The sequence below is a fragment of the Bidens hawaiensis genome, unplaced genomic scaffold (genome assembly GCF_021521415.1).
Source record: "Bidens hawaiensis isolate Kalapana, Puna unplaced genomic scaffold, B.hawaiensis_p1.1 tig00016458_1, whole genome shotgun sequence".
In the NCBI taxonomy this organism is placed as follows: Eukaryota; Viridiplantae; Streptophyta; class Magnoliopsida; order Asterales; family Asteraceae; genus Bidens; species Bidens hawaiensis.
In genome coordinates this window covers 32,451-54,780 of record NW_027492507.1, presented here as the reverse complement: position 1 = coordinate 54,780, position 22,330 = coordinate 32,451, and the positions used below count along the sequence as shown (strand labels likewise).

General features: G+C 33.4%; 2 protein-coding genes across 2 annotated transcripts; both read right to left on the bottom strand.

Moving 5' to 3' along the window:
* Positions 1–1,311: 1,311 nt before the first annotated feature.
* Positions 1,312–7,293, bottom strand: LOC143551496 (uncharacterized). Its single transcript, XM_077041909.1, has 2 exons — positions 5,535–7,293; positions 1,312–2,811 (listed from the first exon to the last, which is right to left on the bottom strand). The coding sequence occupies exons 1-2, from the start codon at positions 6,216–6,218 to the stop codon at positions 1,588–1,590; spliced, it is 1,908 nt and encodes a 635-aa protein (XP_076898024.1). The 5' UTR covers positions 6,219–7,293; the 3' UTR covers positions 1,312–1,587.
* Positions 7,294–17,440: 10,147 nt separating this feature from the next.
* Positions 17,441–21,542, bottom strand: LOC143551495 (glyceraldehyde-3-phosphate dehydrogenase, cytosolic-like). The gene is made up of 11 exons (XM_077041908.1): positions 21,491–21,542; positions 21,327–21,359; positions 20,349–20,449; positions 19,100–19,215; positions 18,901–19,000; positions 18,663–18,809; positions 18,503–18,563; positions 18,306–18,403; positions 18,077–18,219; positions 17,822–17,995; positions 17,441–17,715 (listed from the first exon to the last, which is right to left on the bottom strand). Exons 1-11 carry the CDS (start codon positions 21,492–21,494, stop codon positions 17,667–17,669), a joined length of 1,026 nt encoding a protein of 341 aa, XP_076898023.1. The 5' UTR covers positions 21,495–21,542; the 3' UTR covers positions 17,441–17,666.
* Between the last annotated feature and the right edge of the window lie 788 nt (positions 21,543–22,330).

The window sequence follows — 22,330 nt, the reverse complement described above, 5'->3', positions numbered from 1 at the left end:
TACATAGATATGAAAAGCATGTTGTTTTATAGGGGTTATTAAAGGAAAATAAACTGATAAAAAGTACTGAGAAATAACTAAGAGAAAGTCTTTTAAAAGTACAAAGGTTTTGGATTCAAGCCCAACAGTTTACAGAGAGATTTGTCTTGAAATAAAAACGAAAAAACATAACGATATTGTTTTTGTTATATATAGATTGCAATTGACCCATGAAAAAAGTGATTTTTACATCTATTAATGACTTATTATAATAGTTAAAAAGTGATGTGCAATTGTGCATAAAAGAATGTTACTTTTAAAATACAAATAAACAATATTTATTTGTTGTTTTTGCCATGCTTTTGTTAAATAAAATATTTCCAGTTTTTGTTGTCACATATGTGTTATTATTATGCAAACGGTATCACTTGTGATCAATATTATTACATTTAAAACTCTATATAAAATAACATAGTAAAAGGATCAATATTTTCTCAAAAAAAAAAAAAAAAAAGAACATAGTAAAGACATTATATAGGGTCGAGATACTATACAATAATTTCTTAACGTACGATAGCTACGCAAGACGCTCAAAGGCAAAAATACTAAAACGCTCAACCGAAAACTTAAAACGCTCAGCCAAAAACTAAAACGCTCAAAAACGATTTTGGTGAAGAAAGGTAAAAACTTGATCGATTAATGATCCAAAACTGTTAATTTCGATGAACCAATGATTAATTGGATATAGAGATCTTATGATGTGATTTCATGAAATATAAGTATTCTTGTACGATAAGCAATTATTGTATTGCATCTTTTCTTTAAAATAATATTAAAATGATCAATATTATTAGGTTTGGATGTTTGGTTATCTTCACAAGTTGATCCAATTAATAAATGCAGGCATGTAGCAAATTCTCCAATTAATAAAAGAAAATTCTAGCTGAATTAGTAAACCTCAAATAATATCTTATGTCTTATACCATTTAACATAAGTGTTTGTAAATGACTTATTCTCATCTTACTTATTTTTTTACTAGACTTGTTTATTTATTTTTTTATAAGGATGTGAATTTCTGATACAACACAAACCTAACACGAAATTCGCAGGTTGAAACCGTATAGCTAAACGGTCAGGTGCTATTTAACCCAACGGGTTCACGGGTTGGGTATTTTATATTTTTATGCATGATTGTAAAACTAAAATGATATTGGCATAAGATCTTATAATTAAAATGTACATGTTCTATATATTTTGTGTTAAAAAAATGAAATTTAAAGTATTAATACGTGATAAAAGTATAAAAATAAAAACTTTCGGGTCAAACAGGTCGTATCCTGATCAACCCACGAATATATGAGTCTTTGTTCGAGTTAACCTGCTAATATACGGGCCGTGTTCAAGAAAATAGGAAATATATCGTAGTCGAGATTTATATAAAATATACTCATTTTTATATCAGAAAAAATGGGTCCGGGCTGGGTTAGGCCCAACGGGCCGGACGACAACGAACTTAAGTCCAAACACCGAGCCCGATCCGAATACACATATATAAGTAGTTTGTATATATATATATATATAAAGTTAAAAACAGTTCAAGCAGCCGACTAACGTAACTTCGACGGGTTGTATCGCTTAACCGATTCTTCAACGGCTATACCATGCGCACCGAAGCAGAACACCTGGTTCATCATAATCTTGCTCAACGAAGACTGTCGTCTATGGAGCTTCGGTTTCCCATTGCTAAACAACGGGCCCGAGCTAGACCGTGCATAGTCCTTGGTTACAACGTTCGCGGGCCTAAGCTCGTCATCATCGTCTCCTGAGCCCGAAGACCAAGACGACCCTGAAAACTGGCTCGATGGGGACCCGACTTGTAACACGCCTTGCGTTAGCCGGGCTGAAAACTTCTTCTTTGTTGACGGGCTGGGCCCGAAAACCCGTTTACTGTTTGTTTTCATATATCTTTCTCGAATCGAAACGGGCCGGTTTTCGGGGTTAGTTTTTCTTAAATGGAACGAATCTAGAGATTCCCGATCGTCGTCGTCTTTTTTCCTGTGGGCCCACCCGAAAAGCAGCTTTAACCGTCGAGACGCTGCAGACGCAGTCGCACTCGTTCCATGTGGGCCCACCCGGTTAAGTGGGCCTGATTTTGACGTTGACCGGGCGGGTGAGCTGAACCGAGTCAACTCACCCGACCGGTCATTATCCGTACATATATAAAATATGATCTCGGCGTCCGGAACTCGGAAACAAGTTCCGGGACTGCCCGCGATCCCATGTGTTCTTAAATGGGACACGAGGGCAGTCCTCGTCATATAATCGTTATAATTCGATATCCCGCCAGCCGATATCAGCCTCTTGATGAGAATCTCGGAAGAGGCTGATACCGGCTGCTGTTTCAATATATCAAGTGGGGTCATCCGGTCAACGTCTCGGATATTCAAGTCAATGTATCGAACGGTCATAAGAAGCTCGACCAAGTCCGAATGTATGTTCTCAATAACCGCAATGTGAAGAGCCGTCCGACCGTCGTTGTTTTTAATATTAATAATATCCTCGATGTTTACTATCTTTCCGCTCACGAGATTTTTCATGAGGTCAATCTGCTGGTCAACGCGTCGGAAGCCAGGTGTTCGGAACCCTGCGACTGCGGTGTGAAGAAATGTGTCGCCGTAGTTGTTTGTTGAGGTGATTAACGACGGTGACGATGAGATTAGAAGCTTGACAACGTGTAAGTGACTGTTATATGCAGCAACGTGCAGCGCTGTGTTGCCTTGACTATCGGTTGAGTTGATTATATTGTATGACTTGAGTAAATACTTAACAACCTGCAAAATTTAAGGTGACCGTTATATCCAAACCGAAACAAAAACCGACGGTTTGGTTTTATGTTATTCTAAAAACGGAACTAACAGTTCGGTTTTGGTTTTCCATGTAATAAAACCCAAAAAAACCGAACCGAATTCCTAAATTTTAGTTTTTTTATTTTTTTATTTGAAATAATTTATAAGAATTTAATGTGTAACTCAAATATTTTTGGTCATATGTAGTCTATTAGTTAACACTGAACAAAATTAATTATTTTGTTCAGTGTTAACTAATAGACTAAAACCGAAACCAAAATGAAAACCGAAAAACCGAAACAAAAAAAACCCGAAGCCGAACGGTTTCAAAAAATCCAAAACCGAAGTTTAGGTTTTCGGTTTGGTTTTAGCCTAAGACCGCACCACGCACACCCCTACTGATAACTAGCGCGCTAAACGGGTCAAACCCGACATGAAGCTGAAAATCTTTTGAGATACGTGCAACCGAACACGACATGAATATTCACAAGTTGACACTAACACGCTCGGTAAAGGTTCACTTCCTATCTTTTCCATATTAATACTCTAAAATTACAAATTAAAAATATATATACAAATGTGTATATAAATTATAAAACACTTATATTTAAATTATAAAAGAGGTTAATATCAATTTAGTTTTTGAATTTAAGCATAAAATACCATTTTTTTGATTAAAAACAATATACTTCATGAGAAAAATGTGACCAGTTATCCAACCAACAAAACTACTTGTTACAAATAGAAACAACATATAATATAAAAACATGTTTTTATAAAATCATTTTAGACACGAATTGACATAAATACGACCCGTTTAGTCAAAAAAAAGATTATTTCTTCTTGTTTTTTTTTAAATTTTATTACAAATGTGTAGTTGAGGTCGATATCCTTTTAGTGTTTAAACTTTAGCGTAAAAAACCAATTTTTTATTAAGAACAACATGCTTCATGAAAAAAATGTGACCAGTTATCCAACCAACAAAACTACTTGTTACAAATAACAAAAACATATAATATACAAACACATTTTTATAAACTCGTTTTAGACACGAATTGACATATATACGGCCCCATTTAGAGTCCAAAAAAGGTTATTTCTTCTTGTTTTTTTATTTTTTTTTAACTTTATTACAAATGTGTAGTTGAGGTCAATATCCTTTTTGTGTTTAAACTTTAGCGTAAAAAACCAAATTTTTATTTAAGAACAATATACTTCATGAGAAAAATGTGACTAGTTATCCAACCAACAAAACTACTTGTTACAAATAGAAACAACATATAATATACAAACACACTTTTATAAAATCATTTTAGACACGAATCGACATATATACGGCCCGTTTAGAGTCCAAAAAGGGTCATTTCTTCTTATTTTTATTTTATTTTTTAAAATTTTATTACAAATGTGTATATCCTTTTAGGGGGTGTTTGGTACAGAGAAAAAAAATGAGAAGAAATGGAAATGGAAATAGGAGAGAAATGGAATTGGAAAGAAATGGAAATAGGTGGAGAATTGAAAATCATTTCCTTTGTTTGGTAGAATAGAGAAAAGAAGTGAAAATCATTCTCCTTCTCTCAACCTAACTCTTCCAGCTGCCACCAACTCCACCTTCTCCTCTCTCTCTCCGGCGACCGTTCTTCCTCCTCTATCTTCTTCTAATCCACCACGGCCACCAACCACTAAAACCACAGCTGCCGCCAACCACTCCGCCGCGATTTAGGGTTGCTAGTTGCGAACGGACGGACGCCGGTCGGAGTAGGACGCGACGGAGTAGGGTTCCGCCAGTCGGAGTAGGACACGAACGGATGTTTTTGCCTACATCATCGCCGGAGTTGCTAGTTGCAACGCGACGGAGTAGGGTTCCGCCGTGCCGGACATCATCGCCGGTCGGAGCAATGGAAATAATACCATACACACTTTTTGCCTACACCGAGAAGACAGATGAGTAGAGCAGAGAAGCGATGGTGGCTCACAGAGAATTCCATTTCTCTTCAAAATGGAGAGAATTGGATTTCTCAATTTTTTGCCTACACCCAATTCCCAGAGAAATCCAATTCTCCCCCCAATTCTCTACCTAATTCTCCCAAACAATGGAAATCCAATTCTCCACCCTCTTTTCTCTCTACCAAACACCCCCTTAGTGTTTAAACTTTGGCCTAAAAAAACAATTTTTTATTTAAGAACAATATACTTCATGAAAAAAATGTGACCGGTTATCCAACCAACAAAACTACTTGTTACAAATAGCAACAGCATATAATATGCAAACACATTTTTATAAAATCGTTTTAGACACGAACATTCACAAACTGACATAAAACTGATAAACACGGTCCGTTTAATCCAAAAAAGGTTATTTCTTCTTCCAATTATTATTTTTTTTAAACTCTATATTACTCTAAAATTACAAATTTAGAGAGAAAAAAATTACAAATATGTAGTTGAGGCCAATAGATTTAAAAAAAAAACTCTATATTACTCTAAAAGTTATGAATTTATGATATATTGATATACAATAGATTTTAATAAAGTACTACAAATAAACAGGTTAAAAAGGTCAACCCGAACCCAACCTGTTTAGCTAAATATGTTGGTTGGTTGACCCAAAACCGACCCGAACCCGTTTAGACTAATAACCTAACTCCACAAACAAACAATCAAAACACAAAACAAATAAACTAAAACTGATTGATGAGCCAAAATACCTCGGTTTGACCTCTCCCGGAAGCCGAATGCAACAAAGTATTCCCCTGCAAATCTCTAAACATCAAAACATCATCACACTCATCAAGAAACTGCTTCAAGATTTCGAGGCTTCCGCCTCGAGCAGCATCATGAACAGCCCTATTCATCATCTCCAACTTAAAAACAGACCCAACATTTTCAACCTTTGACCACAACGAAAAGTCAATCAAAACCCGAAAAACCTCAATGTTTTTACTTCTTGCAGCTGCATACAATATATCAGTCACACCATACTCCCCCTCACCGAAAACCAAAAGTGGGTCCCGCTTTAACAAATTTTCAACAAACCCGAAATCACCAGCTGATGCAGCTGTGTAAAGCAGCCAACCGCCGTAACCGGCCCGAATCAACGAATTATGACCATGACCATGACCATTTTTGGGCTCACTTTCAAGAAACAACTTTTTAGCCACTTTTGATCGGTTTTTCGCCACATCAGCGAACTGTTCTTCGTCGTCCCACACGGTTTCTAACCGACGGATGCGACGAAGGGAGGTTAATTTGATTAGTAAATTGGTGTCGAAATGGAGAAGCTCTCGGACTAGATCGTAGTGGCCGTTTGCAGCCGCTAGATCGATCGGAGACGCGTACCACCATTGATCACCTGTGCTTTCCCATCTTAATGGGAATAATGAAGTAGACATTGGAAAACGAGAATCTTAATTTTTCAACACAAATATATTAAAAAAAACAGTAATTTTGGAAAGATTTACATAAAAGATGATGACTTTATTAAACTTTATTATAATTCAATAAAATCCCAAAAACAGAAATTGATTTTACACAAAACCCTAATGAGAATTTGGGATTTTTTTTTTAGAACTATAATAAAAATTGAGTTTATGCTTCAAGATTAATATATTATGATCAAACACCACACACACACACACACAAGTTATTATAACAAGATGACTAAAAGAGTAAAAAGAGTTGTTTTGGAAAGGTTTACAAGAAAGATGATAACTTTATTAACATTCAATAAAAACCCAAAACCAGAAACTGATTCAGAACAACCCCAAATGAGGATTTTGGATTATTATTTTTTTTTGAAAATTAATAAAATTAAGCAAAAAAAGACAACTTTATTAAAATTCAAGAAAAACCCAAAACCAGAAACTGATTTTGAACAAACCCAAATGAGGATTTGGGATTTTTTTTGAAAATTAATAAAATTAAGCAAAAAAATATTATTTTTGGAAAGATTTACAAGAAAGATGACAACTTTATTAAAATTCAAGAAAAACCCAAAACCAGAAGCTGATTTTAAACAAACCCAAATGAGGATTTTGGATTTCTTTGAGATTTTAAGTGAAAAAAATTAGTCTTTATAATTTATGCTTCAAGAAAACTAATCAAAGATTCAAACTTTATCAAGTTTTTGAAGACTTTTGATGAAGGGTGTACACAGAAAACCAAGATTATGAGTTTTTTGAAATAAAAAACTAAAATTGAGCAAATTTAGAGGGTATCAAAGGTATGATGATAATCACATAAATTTTTATTTTTATATTTTAAAGGGTTGAAGATGAAGGTATGATGAGAATCACAGAAATGGAGGGAAAAGAGACAAAATTAGACAGATGGAAACAAAAGGAGTAAAGCCACATATAATAATTTTCTTGTTTTCTTGATGAACATATTATTATTATTATTATTTATTAATATTCATGGTGAATAAAAAAAGATGACTTTTGCAGAGTTGGAAAGGAGATTCTTTTGTGCCCGTGATCACACACGTCATTGCCGGTGATCATATTCTGTATCTATGTGTAAAAGGAAAATCTTTATCTGGTGAATCCCTCAACAGGTGGACCGTTAGGGGCTCTGTCTGTCCGGACCAGTGGCCGGCTCGGGCTACCTTAGCCAATGGGGGCCGCGTACGGGGTACCCGACCTTACTTAGTTGGGCGTTAAAAAAAAAGGAAAATCTTTAAATGAAAATTCGATATACTGGACGTGCAAAAAACCGAAAAAACTGATTTAAAGTTAAAAAAGTAAAAAGTTTTGAACGGAAATAAAAATCAACGGTTTTGAAGGTCATGTTTTGTTAGAATCGAACTTATGATTTGGTTTTGGTTTAATATGTAATTAAAACCAAGCAACCCAAATTTATATAATTTTATATTTTACTATTTATTTTAAATAATATATAAGAATTTAATATATAGGTGTCACCTATTTGAGCTCAAGTGTATACTAATTAATTGGTTATTAATATATTTTGGGTCAATTTTTTTTCACGCCAAAATTCTCGAGTTCAAATGACAAACACGAAACCAAACAATTTTCATAGATTAAAAAATAAAACTTTTGGTTTTAACCCAAAACCGACCCAAGACTATTTAAAGGAACTTCGTTCACACTTAAAAGTGGGTATCTCACTAGTTAAATGCAACAAAATAAATATTCGATATTTTGATATTTGTGTATAAACGTTCATTTCAGACATATTGACACCTAACACGAATAGGAATGAGTGACGAGCGCGAAATCAACCAATAACACAACATTGTAAAAGAACCAATAAAACCGTGTTGCGTAAACAGTTATGTCGACGGATTGAGATCTTAGCTATCTATAGGCCACTGAATTTGAATGTTCGGGGAAATTCGTTGACGCCTTTTGATTTTTGGGTGTTTTACTTGTAAAGATGCATGCTTGATTTGTTTTATTGCATACGGTGTCTAAGATGTCAAGTGTTAATTTCTGAGACGTTAAATTAGGTGAAAAGTTAAGATTTATAAATCAAATGTTTATTTTGAATTTTGAGTACTTTCCCATTTATAAATGTATATTTTTTTTTCCTATAAAAATCCAAAATAATCACCCAATCTTCTTATTTTTGGAGAAAAAAAAATTTCACATTGATTTAATGTTTTATTATTATTATATCTGAAATTCAACATCATGTATTTTATGGTGAACAGCACAATCAATTCACCATAAACATTTAACTCACATTCATTTAATGCTTTTTATGGTTCGGTTATGACTATAGTTTAATAAATAACCGAATTAAATATTTAGTGAACTCACGTTAAAATAATTTTTTATTTTTCTAATAGTTCATATATTATGCAGGGCTACTCAATGATTTTGGAGGTCAAAATCTAAATAATATTTTATGATCTTTTCAAGACAATTGTTAACAAAAATTAAAAATAAATAAATTGCTTAGAACCGGACTTTCAAGACGATTGTGAATAAAAAAAGTTGCTTAGAACCGGACAGAATCTGACTCAAACTCTTGAATTTACTCTACCCATTATAATATATCCATATTTATTGGATTTCATTTCCGGATTTGAAGATCTTAATCAAGTATGGGCTTAAAGCCCTTGTTTGGTTTCGCTGACACACGGACCGCCTTGGTTATAAGTCGTTATTTTACCAGGTAAATGTTACAATTTACAAGAATTAAAACTCCTAATATATATTCTAATCCACCTTACCATATAAGCAAGAATGACTAATAATATATGCCCTAACAAACTTAACTATATAACAACAACAACAACAATAATAATAATAATAATAATAATAATAATAATAATAATAATAATAATAATAATAATAATAATAATAATAATAATAAAGAGTTACATGTCTTTAGACATGGCTAAAAATATAAAACATGAGAGCGAAATTAAAATCAAGGGAAGGGGGCGGTGCACTTATTTGGAAGAAGTTGAATATTAAATTATTTGTACACCAGATTCACGCGGCTTCTAGCTACTTGTGTATTTTAATATGTTTTATTGCCACTCTTTAATTAATTTTGTATGAGTAATGAAGAAACATTGACTTCTGTATGATCACTTGATTAGATAATTTGATGAAACCAAATTTTTTAAGAACAAACACTTCTATTTTTATAAGTGCCGTGTTATAAAAATCGCGACTAGACGTCGATGAATCACCGATTAATCGTTAGTCTCTATTTTACTGATTAATTTTGGACTTATCGCTCAATGATCAAATCCGGGCAATATCATGATTAATTGAACTTAATCGGCTTTTTCTAGATGAAATTCCAGCAAAATTTGATTTTATTCTAGCCAAAATTGGAGGTTTTCGGCCAAAATCTGCGGTTTTCGCACGAGATTCCAACCAAAATCGGGGGTTTCCAGCGAGATTGTAACCAATGCCGGCCAAAATGTGTGCGTATGTATAAAACTGAAAATTATATATTAAAATACGACCCGGTTAATTGATAGTCCCCACCCCACCGTCTAACTAGCGATTTTTACAACATTGTGTAAAACGTACTAATAAAAATCTCTTTTTCAGGACTCGATCCCCTATTTTTTTCCAGGAAGGAAACACTTATGGAAAACTTATCTGACCACTCTACCAAAATATGTGATGACGATGAAATTATATAAATGCCTAAACAAAACACAATCATATATTATAATTTATTAAACAAATATATGAATTTAAAGTCTAAATTTTGTATTAAAAGCTTAATTAAATACATAACATAACAAAATTTTAATTTGCATACAACTATAACACACAAATATATAATCACATTGGAATCCTATATAATTTCAAACCATATAATTTATGGAAAAGTTTATGGTTTTTATCAAATTTTGCAATGCAACCTATTCTATAAAATATGTCATTGGTATATGAACTGAAAAGTGACTCTATATATGGACTTCATATATTTTTGTGAGTAGAAGAAATATAAAATATGATAAAAGACAATGCATGGTATACATAGACTCCAGATATATAAGGAATTGAATGTACATGTTTGAGGTGTTTTGCAATTAAATTATACGGATAAAACTTAAAAGTAAGGATTAACACAAAACAAAACCTATGAAATTAGGGAGCACACAAGTAAAAAATTGACAATGCACTGCTCCACCTCTTGTTGGCCAACTATTTATGGAACAAGTTGAACCTTTGAATTTGTTGTCAAGACATAGTATAAAACAACTAAACAAAAATAGGTGAGAGGAAAGAATTACTTTTAGGTTTATGTTGGCAATATGAATGATGACATTTGACCAATTTGAAGTGTCATTTTTTTCTAATAGTTTGGTTGTTGCCCACTTGGCCTTTTCACTAATTAAGTCACATAAATTACTTAACACAATTAGGTAGTAAGACAAGACATCTTATTCTCAACTTTACATTTTTTCACGACGATTTTCTTGTGTTGTGCTACTGCACTCTCCAATTTAAAGAGCCTCATTGTCTCACTCTGGTCATACATACCGCCAACTACAATAGCAGAACTCTCTGGCGTAACACACGGTGGAACTAACACCCGGGGTGGGCTCGGGATTCGAACCAACAAACTAGCAATACCTAGCTCAAATATTTCATGGCCTATATCTACCAAAGGTGCCATAAGTGGGAATCAAACTTGGGTCTCCACTGGATAACCCAAGCCTCATAACATTGGCTCACAGTTGGAGGATATCTCAAACTTCACATTTCATTTTTAAATTTGGATTTTCATCATCAATAGCATTTAACCTAAGTTTTCTTATATGATTTTCATAAATATTATGAATTATAATTGTCTAAAACCGTTATAAACAAGTCAACACATTAATAACGCTGTTACACGGGTCATGCCGTGTGATTCATGTTATTTGACTAATTATATCCATGTTCAACGTGCCGTGTCGTGTAACTTACTTATTAAACAGATACATGTTAGACTGTTAATGACAACAGTTGGATTAAACGTGTCGTGTTGAGCACTACCAGTTTACTGTATGTTCCTTGATTTGCAAGTGCATTGCTGGTGAATTTGAACGATTTATACGACGATGATCGAAAGGGATAAACTGCAAAAGATTTAAGTATAGGGATTTTTCTCACTGTGATTCTTGGCATAGCAGAATATGAAGAAAGTCACACGAGAAGTTTGGTAAATTAATAATCCTGCAATTCCCAACAAAACATACAGTTGTATGAATAATTTAATATAAATATAATCCAGATAGGCATTAGTAATGAATTGAAATTGTCTGGCAAATCATGCCGATAACAAGGTTCTTGTTAAATAAGAATTTTTTTTCTATGTAATTGGCCTGAAACACAATAAGGAACAAACATAAGCTGATAAATGCCAATCAGGTACACTACACCAATCAAAGTTTACACGCTACAAAACATTTCATCGAACACCTTATGTGCAATACGCATACGAACACAATGAGACCGCTACATAACATTTCATCGATCACCTATTTGCGATATTCATGCGATTATGCAAATATGACGAGACTGCTGCAAAACATTTCAGCAAACACCTTATGTGCAATATGCATGCGAACATTACAAAACCACTACAAAAATTTTCATCGAACACCTTATGTGCAATACACATACAAACATGAACAGACCTCTACAAAGCATTTCATCGAACACCTTACGTGCAATATGCATGCGAACATTACAAAACCGCTAACCTTATGTACAATATGCACGCGAACATTACAAGACCGCTAAAAAACATTTCATTGAACACCTTATGTACAATATGCACGTGAACATTACAAGACCGCTAAAAAGCATTTCATCGAGCACCTTATGTGCAATCTACATACGAACATTACGAAACCGCTACTAAACATTTCATCGAACACCTTATGTGCAATCTACATACGAACATTACGAAACCACTACAAAACATTTCATCGAACACCTTATGTGCAATACGAATCCGAACATTACAAAACATTTCATCGAACACCTTATGTGCAATACGCATACGAACATTACGAAACGGCTAAAAACATTTCATCGAACACCTTATGTGCAATACGCATACGAACATTACGAAACGGCTAAAAACATTTCATCGAACACCTTATGTGCAATACACATACGAGCATTACGAAACGGCTACAAAACATTTCATCGAACACCTTATGTGCAACATAAATGCAGAAACGAGGAGATTAATTACTGTAAAATTTAAACATTTTAACATTCATGATTGTAAGTTGCTTTAAATCCAATGTTTCTAAAATATAATCATGCAATTCAAAGCTATACATTTTTGATTTGTTGAACAGTGAGCATAATATTAACTATTTTCAACTAGTGTTAATGTACATGATTAGTTTACTGAGACTTACTCAATAGATTTAACTCTTGAGTCTTAAGCAAAAGGTGTTGGTTTGTGTAAGTTAACAAGTAGTCAAGCTTTTGGTATACAATCGGAGTATCGGGTTATAAACTTCACCCGGTTTGTGAATATACCCGATCCAACCCGTCAGCTCATAGTTTTGTTCACTTGACTACTCTCATTCACAAACCAACTCAACTCAATCTTTATTATAAAACTAGTATGGTGCCCGCGCGATGCAGCGGCGAAAATTTACAATGATATAGTCGTGTATGTTGGGTTATAAGTCAACTTGTGAAATAAATAATAATTTAACATTAAAATTATTGTCTTCTTTTATAAACCATTATGACAATGAAATAAACTAAACCAAGAATAATAAATTTTAGTCATACTTCTTGTACATCCTAATTAGAGGTGCACAAATCGGGTTTTTTAAATAAATGGTTTTGGGTATGACTGGGTATTGGAATATCGGGTATTGGTAATACCTGGGTCGGGTTCGGGTCCGAGTATTGTCTCTAATAACCATACCCTATACATCGGATTCGGGTATAGAGCCGGGTATTCTAAACCCAGGTATTGAAAAAAACCATATTTTCGGGTTTTTTCATGTTTTTTTTCCAAGTATTTTCCGGGTAAGATTGGATTTTTTTAAGGGTTGCACTTTTTAAGGGTATATTCGACTTTCGAGAATGTTTCAGGTATTTTTCGGGAAATTTAGGGAATAGATCGGGTATTTTTGAAGAACCTGGTTTTAAATATTGGAGAAACCTGGTTTCGGGTATTGGAGAAACCCAGTTTCGGGTATGGAACCGGTTCCGATTTTCGGGTATAAATCGGGTCCGGTTCCGGGTACGAGTTTTGGTACTGAAATGCATACCCTATCCGTACCATACGGGTAAGGTTGGGTACAAGTTCGGGTATTAAAAACCCAGGTATTAAAAAACTGGTTTTGGGTATTTTTTGGTTCAGGTTTTTTGTGCACCTCTAATTCTGATTTTTCAAACACCGTTCATCATCGGCTCTATCTGGACCAATCCATTGCTTAAGAGGTTTGCTCAAATTTTACACTATGAATTCATAACATGATAATATTTTACATATAATTGTTGTTTCGGTTTACTTATATTTTAATATATTTTTTTTCTGTCATATTATGCAAAAACAGTTGTAACATGCTAAATAGCATTTAGTGAGATTTGGTTAATAATGTTAGTGCAATTAGTTTAAATGCTTGAGTTGCAATATTTTGTCTATAAGTTTAGTTTTGAATTTGGCTTATTATTAAATATGTTATGTATAATATCTGAAGTTAATTATTCTATTTATCCAAAAAAATTTAATATGTAGAGAATTTATAGCAAATGCATCAGATAAATATCAGGTTACTAAAATTAAAGAGATGCTAAAATAATATAAATTAAAGCTTTAATTTTATGCTTTAAACTCTTGTAAATAGATGCAATTATGACTTGTACTACATAATACGTACCTCAATTTTAGACAAAATTTATATCAAAACGTAGATAAAAATAAGAGCGTTACAATGGTATGTTTTAATTTTTAAGAAAATATGATATACTTGAAAGATATAAAGAAAACAGTAAGAAAAATATATTTGAGCAATATGTGAAGAAAGATGATGGGTTTGAAATGTAAATATTTGTTAAATTTACAAAAGAAATACAAAGATAAGGGGGAAATAGTGTAAATATATATCTACTAAATTTGTAACTGTATGATATGTTGATGGAAAGACAAATTTAGCCCTAAATATTCAAAATATAAGGCTATAGGAGTTGTACTTGTAGCAACAAGTTAGGTACCTCTTAAAATTTAAGAGGTCCCTAACTTCTATATTATATATAGTAGAGATTAATTTATTTCTCTTCTACCAAAGCAAACTTTCCGCACTCATTAACAAATAAAACTTCATTACTTTTTATTAAATAAATATAATTTGTAGTTGTTTTTTCTATTGTTAACTGTTGTTTTATCCAAAAAAATTTTATGAAATAATACGAATTTGACAAGTGTCGGATGATGAATTATATAATCAGATAATGTTAGATTGTTTAGATAATAAGTTTTATCAGAAAAATCTTATAAACCAATATGGAGTTGACAAGTGTCGGATAATGTAAATCAGTAATGTTTAATATTTATTTTATTATAAAGATATTTTTTTGCGATCTTATGTTTTTTAATATACCAGTGTGTTTTTAGATTTTTTTAAAAATTTATTAAAGAAAAACATGAGAAATGAAAAGAAATTAAAATTGTAAACCAATGATATAGTGACATGTGGCCTTGCAAGGGGGTGGGCAACTAGCTTGATTTAACGAATGTTCGGCCTAATTTGATGCATTTTTTTTAAAACAGTGTATCAAACCAAATTAGTTTATTGATGGGTATGGTCTTAAACTAGAGGTGCATAAAAAACTTGAACCGAGAAAAACCTGAAATCACGACTCTAAGAGAGTTGTCGGGTACGGATGGCGTATGGGTTTCAGTACAAAACCCATACTTGGAACCAGACATTTGTACCCGGTAAGGCGGTAATACCCGTAACCCAACTTTTCCAATACCTGATCCCGGTTTATACCTGATCCATATCCCAAATTACCTGAAAAATACTTTTGAAAAATACCTCAAAAAACGTGTGGCCCCTTTAAAAACTCTATATCCGAAAATAGAGATTTTCAATACCCGGGAATTGGGTATTCAAATACCCGATTTTAAATACTCGGTTCTATACTTGGTCTTAAGTATTAAGCAAAAGGTGTTGGTTTGTGTAAGTTAACAAGTAGTCAAGCTTTTGGTATACTATCGGGTTATAAACTTCACCCGGTTTGAAAAAATATACCCGATCCAACCCGTCAGTTCGTAGTTTGTTCACTTAAACCATTCTCATTTACAAACTAACTCAACCCAATCTTTATTATAAAATTAATTTATCTCTCTTCTACCAAACCAAACTTTCCACACTCATTAACAAATAAAACTTCATTACTTTTTATTAAATAAATATAATTTGTAGTTGTTTATTTTATTATAAACTGTTGTTTTATCCAAAAAAATCTTATAAACTAATACGAATTTGACAAGTGTCGGAAGATGCATTATATAATCAGATAATGTTAGATTGTTTAAATAATAAGTTTTATCAGAAAAATCTTAATGATTAATGTAAATCAGTAATGATTAATATTATTTTATTATAAAAATATTTCTTTTTTGCGATCTTAAGTGTGTTCACGAAAAATACTAAATAAGACTGTGTTTTTAGATTATTTTAAAAAACTTATTAATTAAAAGTTATTAAAGAAAAACATTTTAATGTTAAAATTAATTAATATGAAAAGAAAAAGAAAGAAATTAAAATGTAAACCAATGATATAGTGACATGTGGCCTTGCAAATGGGTGAGCAAACTAGCTTGATTTAACTAATGGTCGGCCTAATTTGATGCATTTTTACTTTGTTTTAAACAATGCATCAAACCAAACTAGTTTATTGATGGGAATGGCCTTAAACTAGAGGTGCATTAAAAACTTGAACTGAGAAAAACCTGAAACCATGACTCTACGAGAGTCGTCGGGTACGGATGGCGTATGGGTTTCAGTACAAAACTCATACCTGGAACCAGACATTTGTACCCGGTAAGGCGGTAATACCCGGAACCTAGCTTTTCTAACACCTGAAACTGGGTTTTTAAAAATAGTCATATCCAAAATTACCTGAAAAATACTCGAAATTACCTCAAAAAACACGTGGCCCCTTAAAAAACTCAATCTATATCCGAAAATAGGGATTTTCAATACCCGGGATGGCGTATGGGTTTCAGTACAAAACCCATACCTGGAACCAGACATTTGTACCCGGTAAGGCGGTAATACCCGGAACCTAGCTTTTCACCTGAAACTGGGTTTTTAAAAATAGTTATATTCAAAATTACCTGAAAAATACTCGAAAAATACCTCAAAAAACACGTGGCCCCTTAAAAAACTCAATCTATATCCGAAAATAGGGATTTTCAATACCCGGGATGGCGTATGGGTTTCAGTACAAAACCCATACCTGGAACCAGACATTTGTACCCGGTAAGGCGGTAATACCCGGAACCTAGCTTTTCACCTGAAACTGGGTTTTTAAAAATAGTCATATTCAAAATTACCTGAAAAATACTCGAAAAATACCTCAAAAAACTTGTGGCCCCATCCGAAAATAGGGATTTTCAATACCCGGGAATAGGGTATTCAAATACCCGGTTTTAAAATACCGGTTCTATACTTGGTCACTGTGTCAAGGTGGAAAAGAAGGCTAAGGTGGAAACATCCGGTTAAGTCCACGGGGTGTCGTCTAGTTTGTGTCCAGTCGGGTATCTTCAATAAAGATTATATTAACAAAACGCTTTGTGTTTAACGATGAAGTTCATAGAGGCCGCCAAGTCATTCAAGCTCGCCTTTGGTTTCACCATTTCTTGAATCTCTATGGTTCTCGGCTAAACCATCTAGCAAGACCTCAATACACTTTAGAGTAGCTCACCCTTCGTCACTCACTGTTTGGCAGACCAATGTGAAAGAAACTCGTTTTCACCTCGAGTCTCCTATACACAAGATTATACAGTAATAAAGTGACCAGTTTTGACTAATAGCCGTTTAGGCCTTAATATGTTTTGACAAATAACTTCTTTGCACCAGTTTTGTCATGCACATTTAAGCAATATAAGTTCAAAGTTAAACAATCAGATGAAATCCAACCAGGCTATATCATATCATAAATGTTGTGAAGCTGAGTACAATTGGGAAAGGTTTTTAACTAAACAAAGAAAGCAAAGTGCTCGTAAAAAAAAACCAGAAACAACCAAAAACGAGCCTACATGTATCAAAATATGTAGCACCGTAACAATCTCATAATAAGATTCTTTTTATTCAAACTCAAGAAAAACCAACACATAGCCGGGTCACCACACCTATCCAACGCTTATGCTTGCACAGACGCGATGTGAACAATCAGGTCAATCACACGGGAGCTGAAACAAACAAGTTTAAAATAAAGTCAATATACCGACTATTAATGAACTATGTATGTCAAATTTGAAAACGATACATAATCAGAATAAGTTTGTAAGAAAGTACCTGTAACCCCATTCGTTGTCATACCAAGACACAAGCTTCAAGAAGTTATCGTTCAATGCAATTCCGGCCTTGGCATCAAAGATGCTTGACCTGCTGTCACCAACAAAGTCGGTTGACACAACATCTTCCTCGACGTATCCCAAAATACCCTTGAGTTTGCCTTCTGATTCCTCCCTGTACCGCAAAAAAAAACATTAGTAAAATTCCAAGTATCAAACTAATAACAATAATATTAATAAGATGTTCAAAACTTACTTGATGGCAGCCTTGACTTGCTCATAAGTAGCCTTCTTCTCGAGTCTGACAGTCAAGTCAACAACCGACACATCAACAGTTGGCACACGGAAAGCCATACCGGTCAACTTGCCATTAAGAGCGGGCAAAACTTTGCCAACAGCCTACATAAAACAGGAATAAAAGGTTAAACGAGCTGACTAATATAATGAAAACACGATAATATTTTTTATATTAGTTTAATAATTACCTTGGCGGCTCCAGTGCTGCTGGGAATGATATTGAAAGACGCAGCTCTTCCACCTCTCCAGTCCTTCATCGAGGGACCATCAACAGTCTTTTGGGTGGCTGAAATGTTTTAACAATATTACACGACCATTTACGATTTAACTCATAATATATTATTAATATGACTGGTTTTATTAACCAACTTAAAGGCTTCATTACCAGTCATGGCATGAACAGTTGTCATCAGACCCTCAACAATGCCAAACCTGTCGTTAATCACCTGAAATTGATATAAAAATGTTAGTTGACAATACATATAGAGAAAGTTGAATATATAAATATTATGTAATAATAATAATAATAACAACAATAATAATACCTTAGCCAAAGGAGCAAGGCAGTTGGTTGTGCAGCTGGCGTTTGAAACAATGTTAAGATCGGGAGTGTACTCGTGCTCGTTAACACCGACAACAAACATGGGAGCATTGCCACTAGGAGCAGAGATAACAACCTTCTTGGCACCACCCTGAATATATAAAACCGTATGCAAAATAAGCAAACATAACAGAACATTCGGATTATAATATTGTAATTAGTGAGGTAAACTCCAATCAGACCTTCAAGTGAGCAGCAGCTTTGTCCTTATCGGTGAAGACACCAGTGGACTCGACCACAAAGTCGGCTCCAGCTGCACCCCATGGGATCTCTTCTGGGTTCCTAATAAATACAAAAGAAATAAGAATAAGAACTCTGTTCAACTTAACAGGAAAAGAATATTTTAGCAGATAATTCTTACTGTCGTCAAACGAATTTTACCTGAAGCCAAAAACACTGACAGGCTTCTCACCGAAGAGAAGAGTCTTCTCGTCCTTAACCTTAAGCTCATGATGTTTCCATTGGCCATGAACACTGTCATACTTGAACATGTATGTCTGCAAGAAAATAAACTTGTAAATAACTGCAAAAGGATAAGACCTAACACTTGCATCCTAATCACTAACAATGTATCATCTAAATTGAACAAACAGATCTCATAATATACTACATGTAACACATACAAACAGAGATCATTAATCATTTATGCAATAACCATATCATCATAACAATACAAAAATTTCACACGGTATCATATAGTTAATAGAGACCTAAACGAATGATTAACAGTATAGTACAATCCACTGGTCAAATTCCACCAGTAATCAGTATAACAATTATTTAAAAAGTGATACATAAAACACTAGCATCATAACAGCAATTATATGCAGTTAACCAACAGCATTGTACGATTCACAGTTCAGACTCTTAAAGAATCAATATAGCAACTATTTATACATTAAATACAGATCTAAAACTATATAAACTCTAGCATCATAACATCACACGAATTACAATGTAGTCGGTGAAGAAAAACTAATAGTTAATAATAACTTACAATTTACAAATAACATCGTATATCTTACCAATCAGATTCACCAGTAATCAGCACAGAAATCGTTCATAACTTCAAATAGCAACAACAGATCTACAACTACATAAACCCTATCATCATAACATCACGCATAGCAATCACTACATTTTTCATACAGTATCTACATATGACATATCTAAGCCTACATAAACCCTAGCATCATAACCACACACACAGTAATTAGGATAGCAACCATTCATAAAGTAACCAAAGATGTAAAACAATATAAACACTAGCATCATAACATCACACACAGAACACCATAAGAGATCGTTAACAGTATTTAGCCAATGACATTCTTCCAAATATCAGTTAACAATTATTTATACAGCAAATACAGATCTAAGCTTAAATAAACCCTAGCATATTAACATCACACACAGAACCATAGATCTAAGCCTACACAAAACCTAGCATCATAACATCACACACAGTAATCAACATATCAATCAATTCTACAGTAACCACATATTTAAGCCAACATAGACACCTTCCCAACATAATATCACACATAGTAATCACTATATCAATGATTAATATAAAAAGTAGAGATCTAAGCATACATAAACACTAGCATCATGAAATCACAGACAGTACCATGTAATCAGTGGAGATAAACGGATCGTTAACAGCAACAAGCTCGATATCATCTCTCTGAAGTGCAACTCTAGCAACGAGACGTCCGATTCTTCCAAATCCTGCAACATATATATAGATCTAACAAATCAGTAAACACGAAGTGAAAAAAACATGAAAATTAACAGAATATTCCTAATCCTAACACGTACCAGTCAGATCTAACAAATAAGTAAACAATAACACAAGTACGTAGCACAAATTCAGTAACGGAATATTCCTTATCCTAACAAACTCATAATCAGTTCAAACTTAAAGGAATATTCCTTATCCTATAACATATCAGTCAGATCTAACAAATTCAATAACAGATCAAACTATAACATATTAACAAAAACCGTACCGTTGTAACAGTATACAATAACACAACACGAGCTCACAAACTCAAAAACAGTTCAAAATTAACAGAATGTTCCTAATCCTAAAATAAATCAGTCAGATCTAACAACATCAGGAACCGATAACTCGCAAACGAGCTCAAAATCAGATGAACATTAACGGAATATTCCGTATACTAAAACATATCAGTCAGATCTAACATATTCAGTAACAGTTCAAAACTATTACAGTTTAACCAATGAATCAGTAAACAATAACGCAACACGAACTCAAACAGATCACACTGTTATAAGTTAACCGCTAAATCAGTAAACAATAACGCAAAACTAATTCAACAACAGCTCAAAGTTAACTGAATATTCCTAATCCTAAAACCTATCAATCAGATCTAACGATATCAGTAACCGATAACTCACAAACGAGCTCAAAATCAGATGAACATCAACGGATTATACCTTATCCTTAAACATATCAAGTCAGATCTAACAAATTCAGTAACATATAACTAAAGCACAGCTGAAAATTAACGGAATATTCCATATCCTAAAACATATCAAGTCAGATCTAACGGATTCAGTAACAGAATAACGGAAACCGTACCGTTGATTCCGATCTTAATCTTCTTATCAGTTGCTGCAAAATGAAATCAAACATACATAAAGTTAAAATCAATACATTAATAGTAATAATAATAATAATAATAATAAACTAAAAGGTATTATTATTAATATTATTGAACTATTAAAGGTGTTTTGTTTGTTTACCCATGGCGAATGAGTGGAGACTAAAAAGAGAGTAGTAATTAGGTTTAAGAGAGAGAGAGAGAGAGGAATAATGAGTGTGAGAAAATGGTTGGTTGGTGTTGGTGGTATTTATAGGTACGGCTGGCGGAGTAAACCAAGACGCTGGCTGACGTAAGCAGTTTTTTTTTTATTATTGTCTTGGAGAGAAAGAAATGGACCAATGGAGGTTTATTTTTAGAAAAGAAATATAGTAAGTTTTGAAATGAAGCCGTTGGAATAATTTCCATTATAATATTATTATTTTTAAATTTATATTATATTGTGATCTTATGTGGTTATACATGACTTGTTACGTGGTGCAAACAAGCCGAGTCGTTTAATTTACCCAGAGCTCGAGCTCGTTTCGTTTCGAGCTCTATTTTTAAAACTCGAGTTTGAGTTATGAGTAGATTTACAAGCTCGAGCTCGTTTTGTACTCGGCTCGTTTATTATTTATCAATTATTTTTTTATATAATGATAGCTATTTTTATATATTTTTTCGTATTATAATTTTATGTATTAAATATTATATATTATTTAGCTGTTTTTATTTATTTTTTGCATAACATTATATATATTAACTAATAATTATTAAATATATATAATTATAAAAATGGCAGACTCGTTTAGGCTCGCGTCGGCTCGAGCTTGAAAAGTGAAGCTCAGGCCCGGAATCGTTTTTTAAACGAGCTTTCTTTTAGGCTCAAGCTCGGGCTTGATTAAGTTTTTTAACGAGCCGAACTCGAGTATATCAGGAGTAGCTCGGCTCATTTGCACCCCTAGACTTGTATAGGCCTGTACAACTTGTGTATAAATTGTGT

What these genes read in the sequence shown, in the direction of transcription:
- LOC143551496 (XM_077041909.1), bottom strand. Translation starts at nt 6,218, where the DNA reads ATGTCTACTTCATTATTCCCATTAAGATGGGAAAGCACAGGTGATCAA. An exon ending in CCGGGAGAGGTCAAACCGAG is followed by an intron (nt 2,812 to 5,534) that starts GTATTTTGGCTC and finishes TAAATTTTGCAG; the next exon opens with GTTGTTAAGTATTTACTCAA.
- LOC143551495 (XM_077041908.1), bottom strand. An exon ending in GCAGCACTGGAGCCGCCAAG is followed by an intron (nt 18,220 to 18,305) that starts GTAATTATTAAA and finishes TGTTTTATGTAG; the next exon opens with GCTGTTGGCAAAGTTTTGCC. An exon ending in GACAACGAATGGGGTTACAG is followed by an intron (nt 17,716 to 17,821) that starts GTACTTTCTTAC and finishes TGTTTGTTTCAG; the next exon opens with CTCCCGTGTGATTGACCTGA.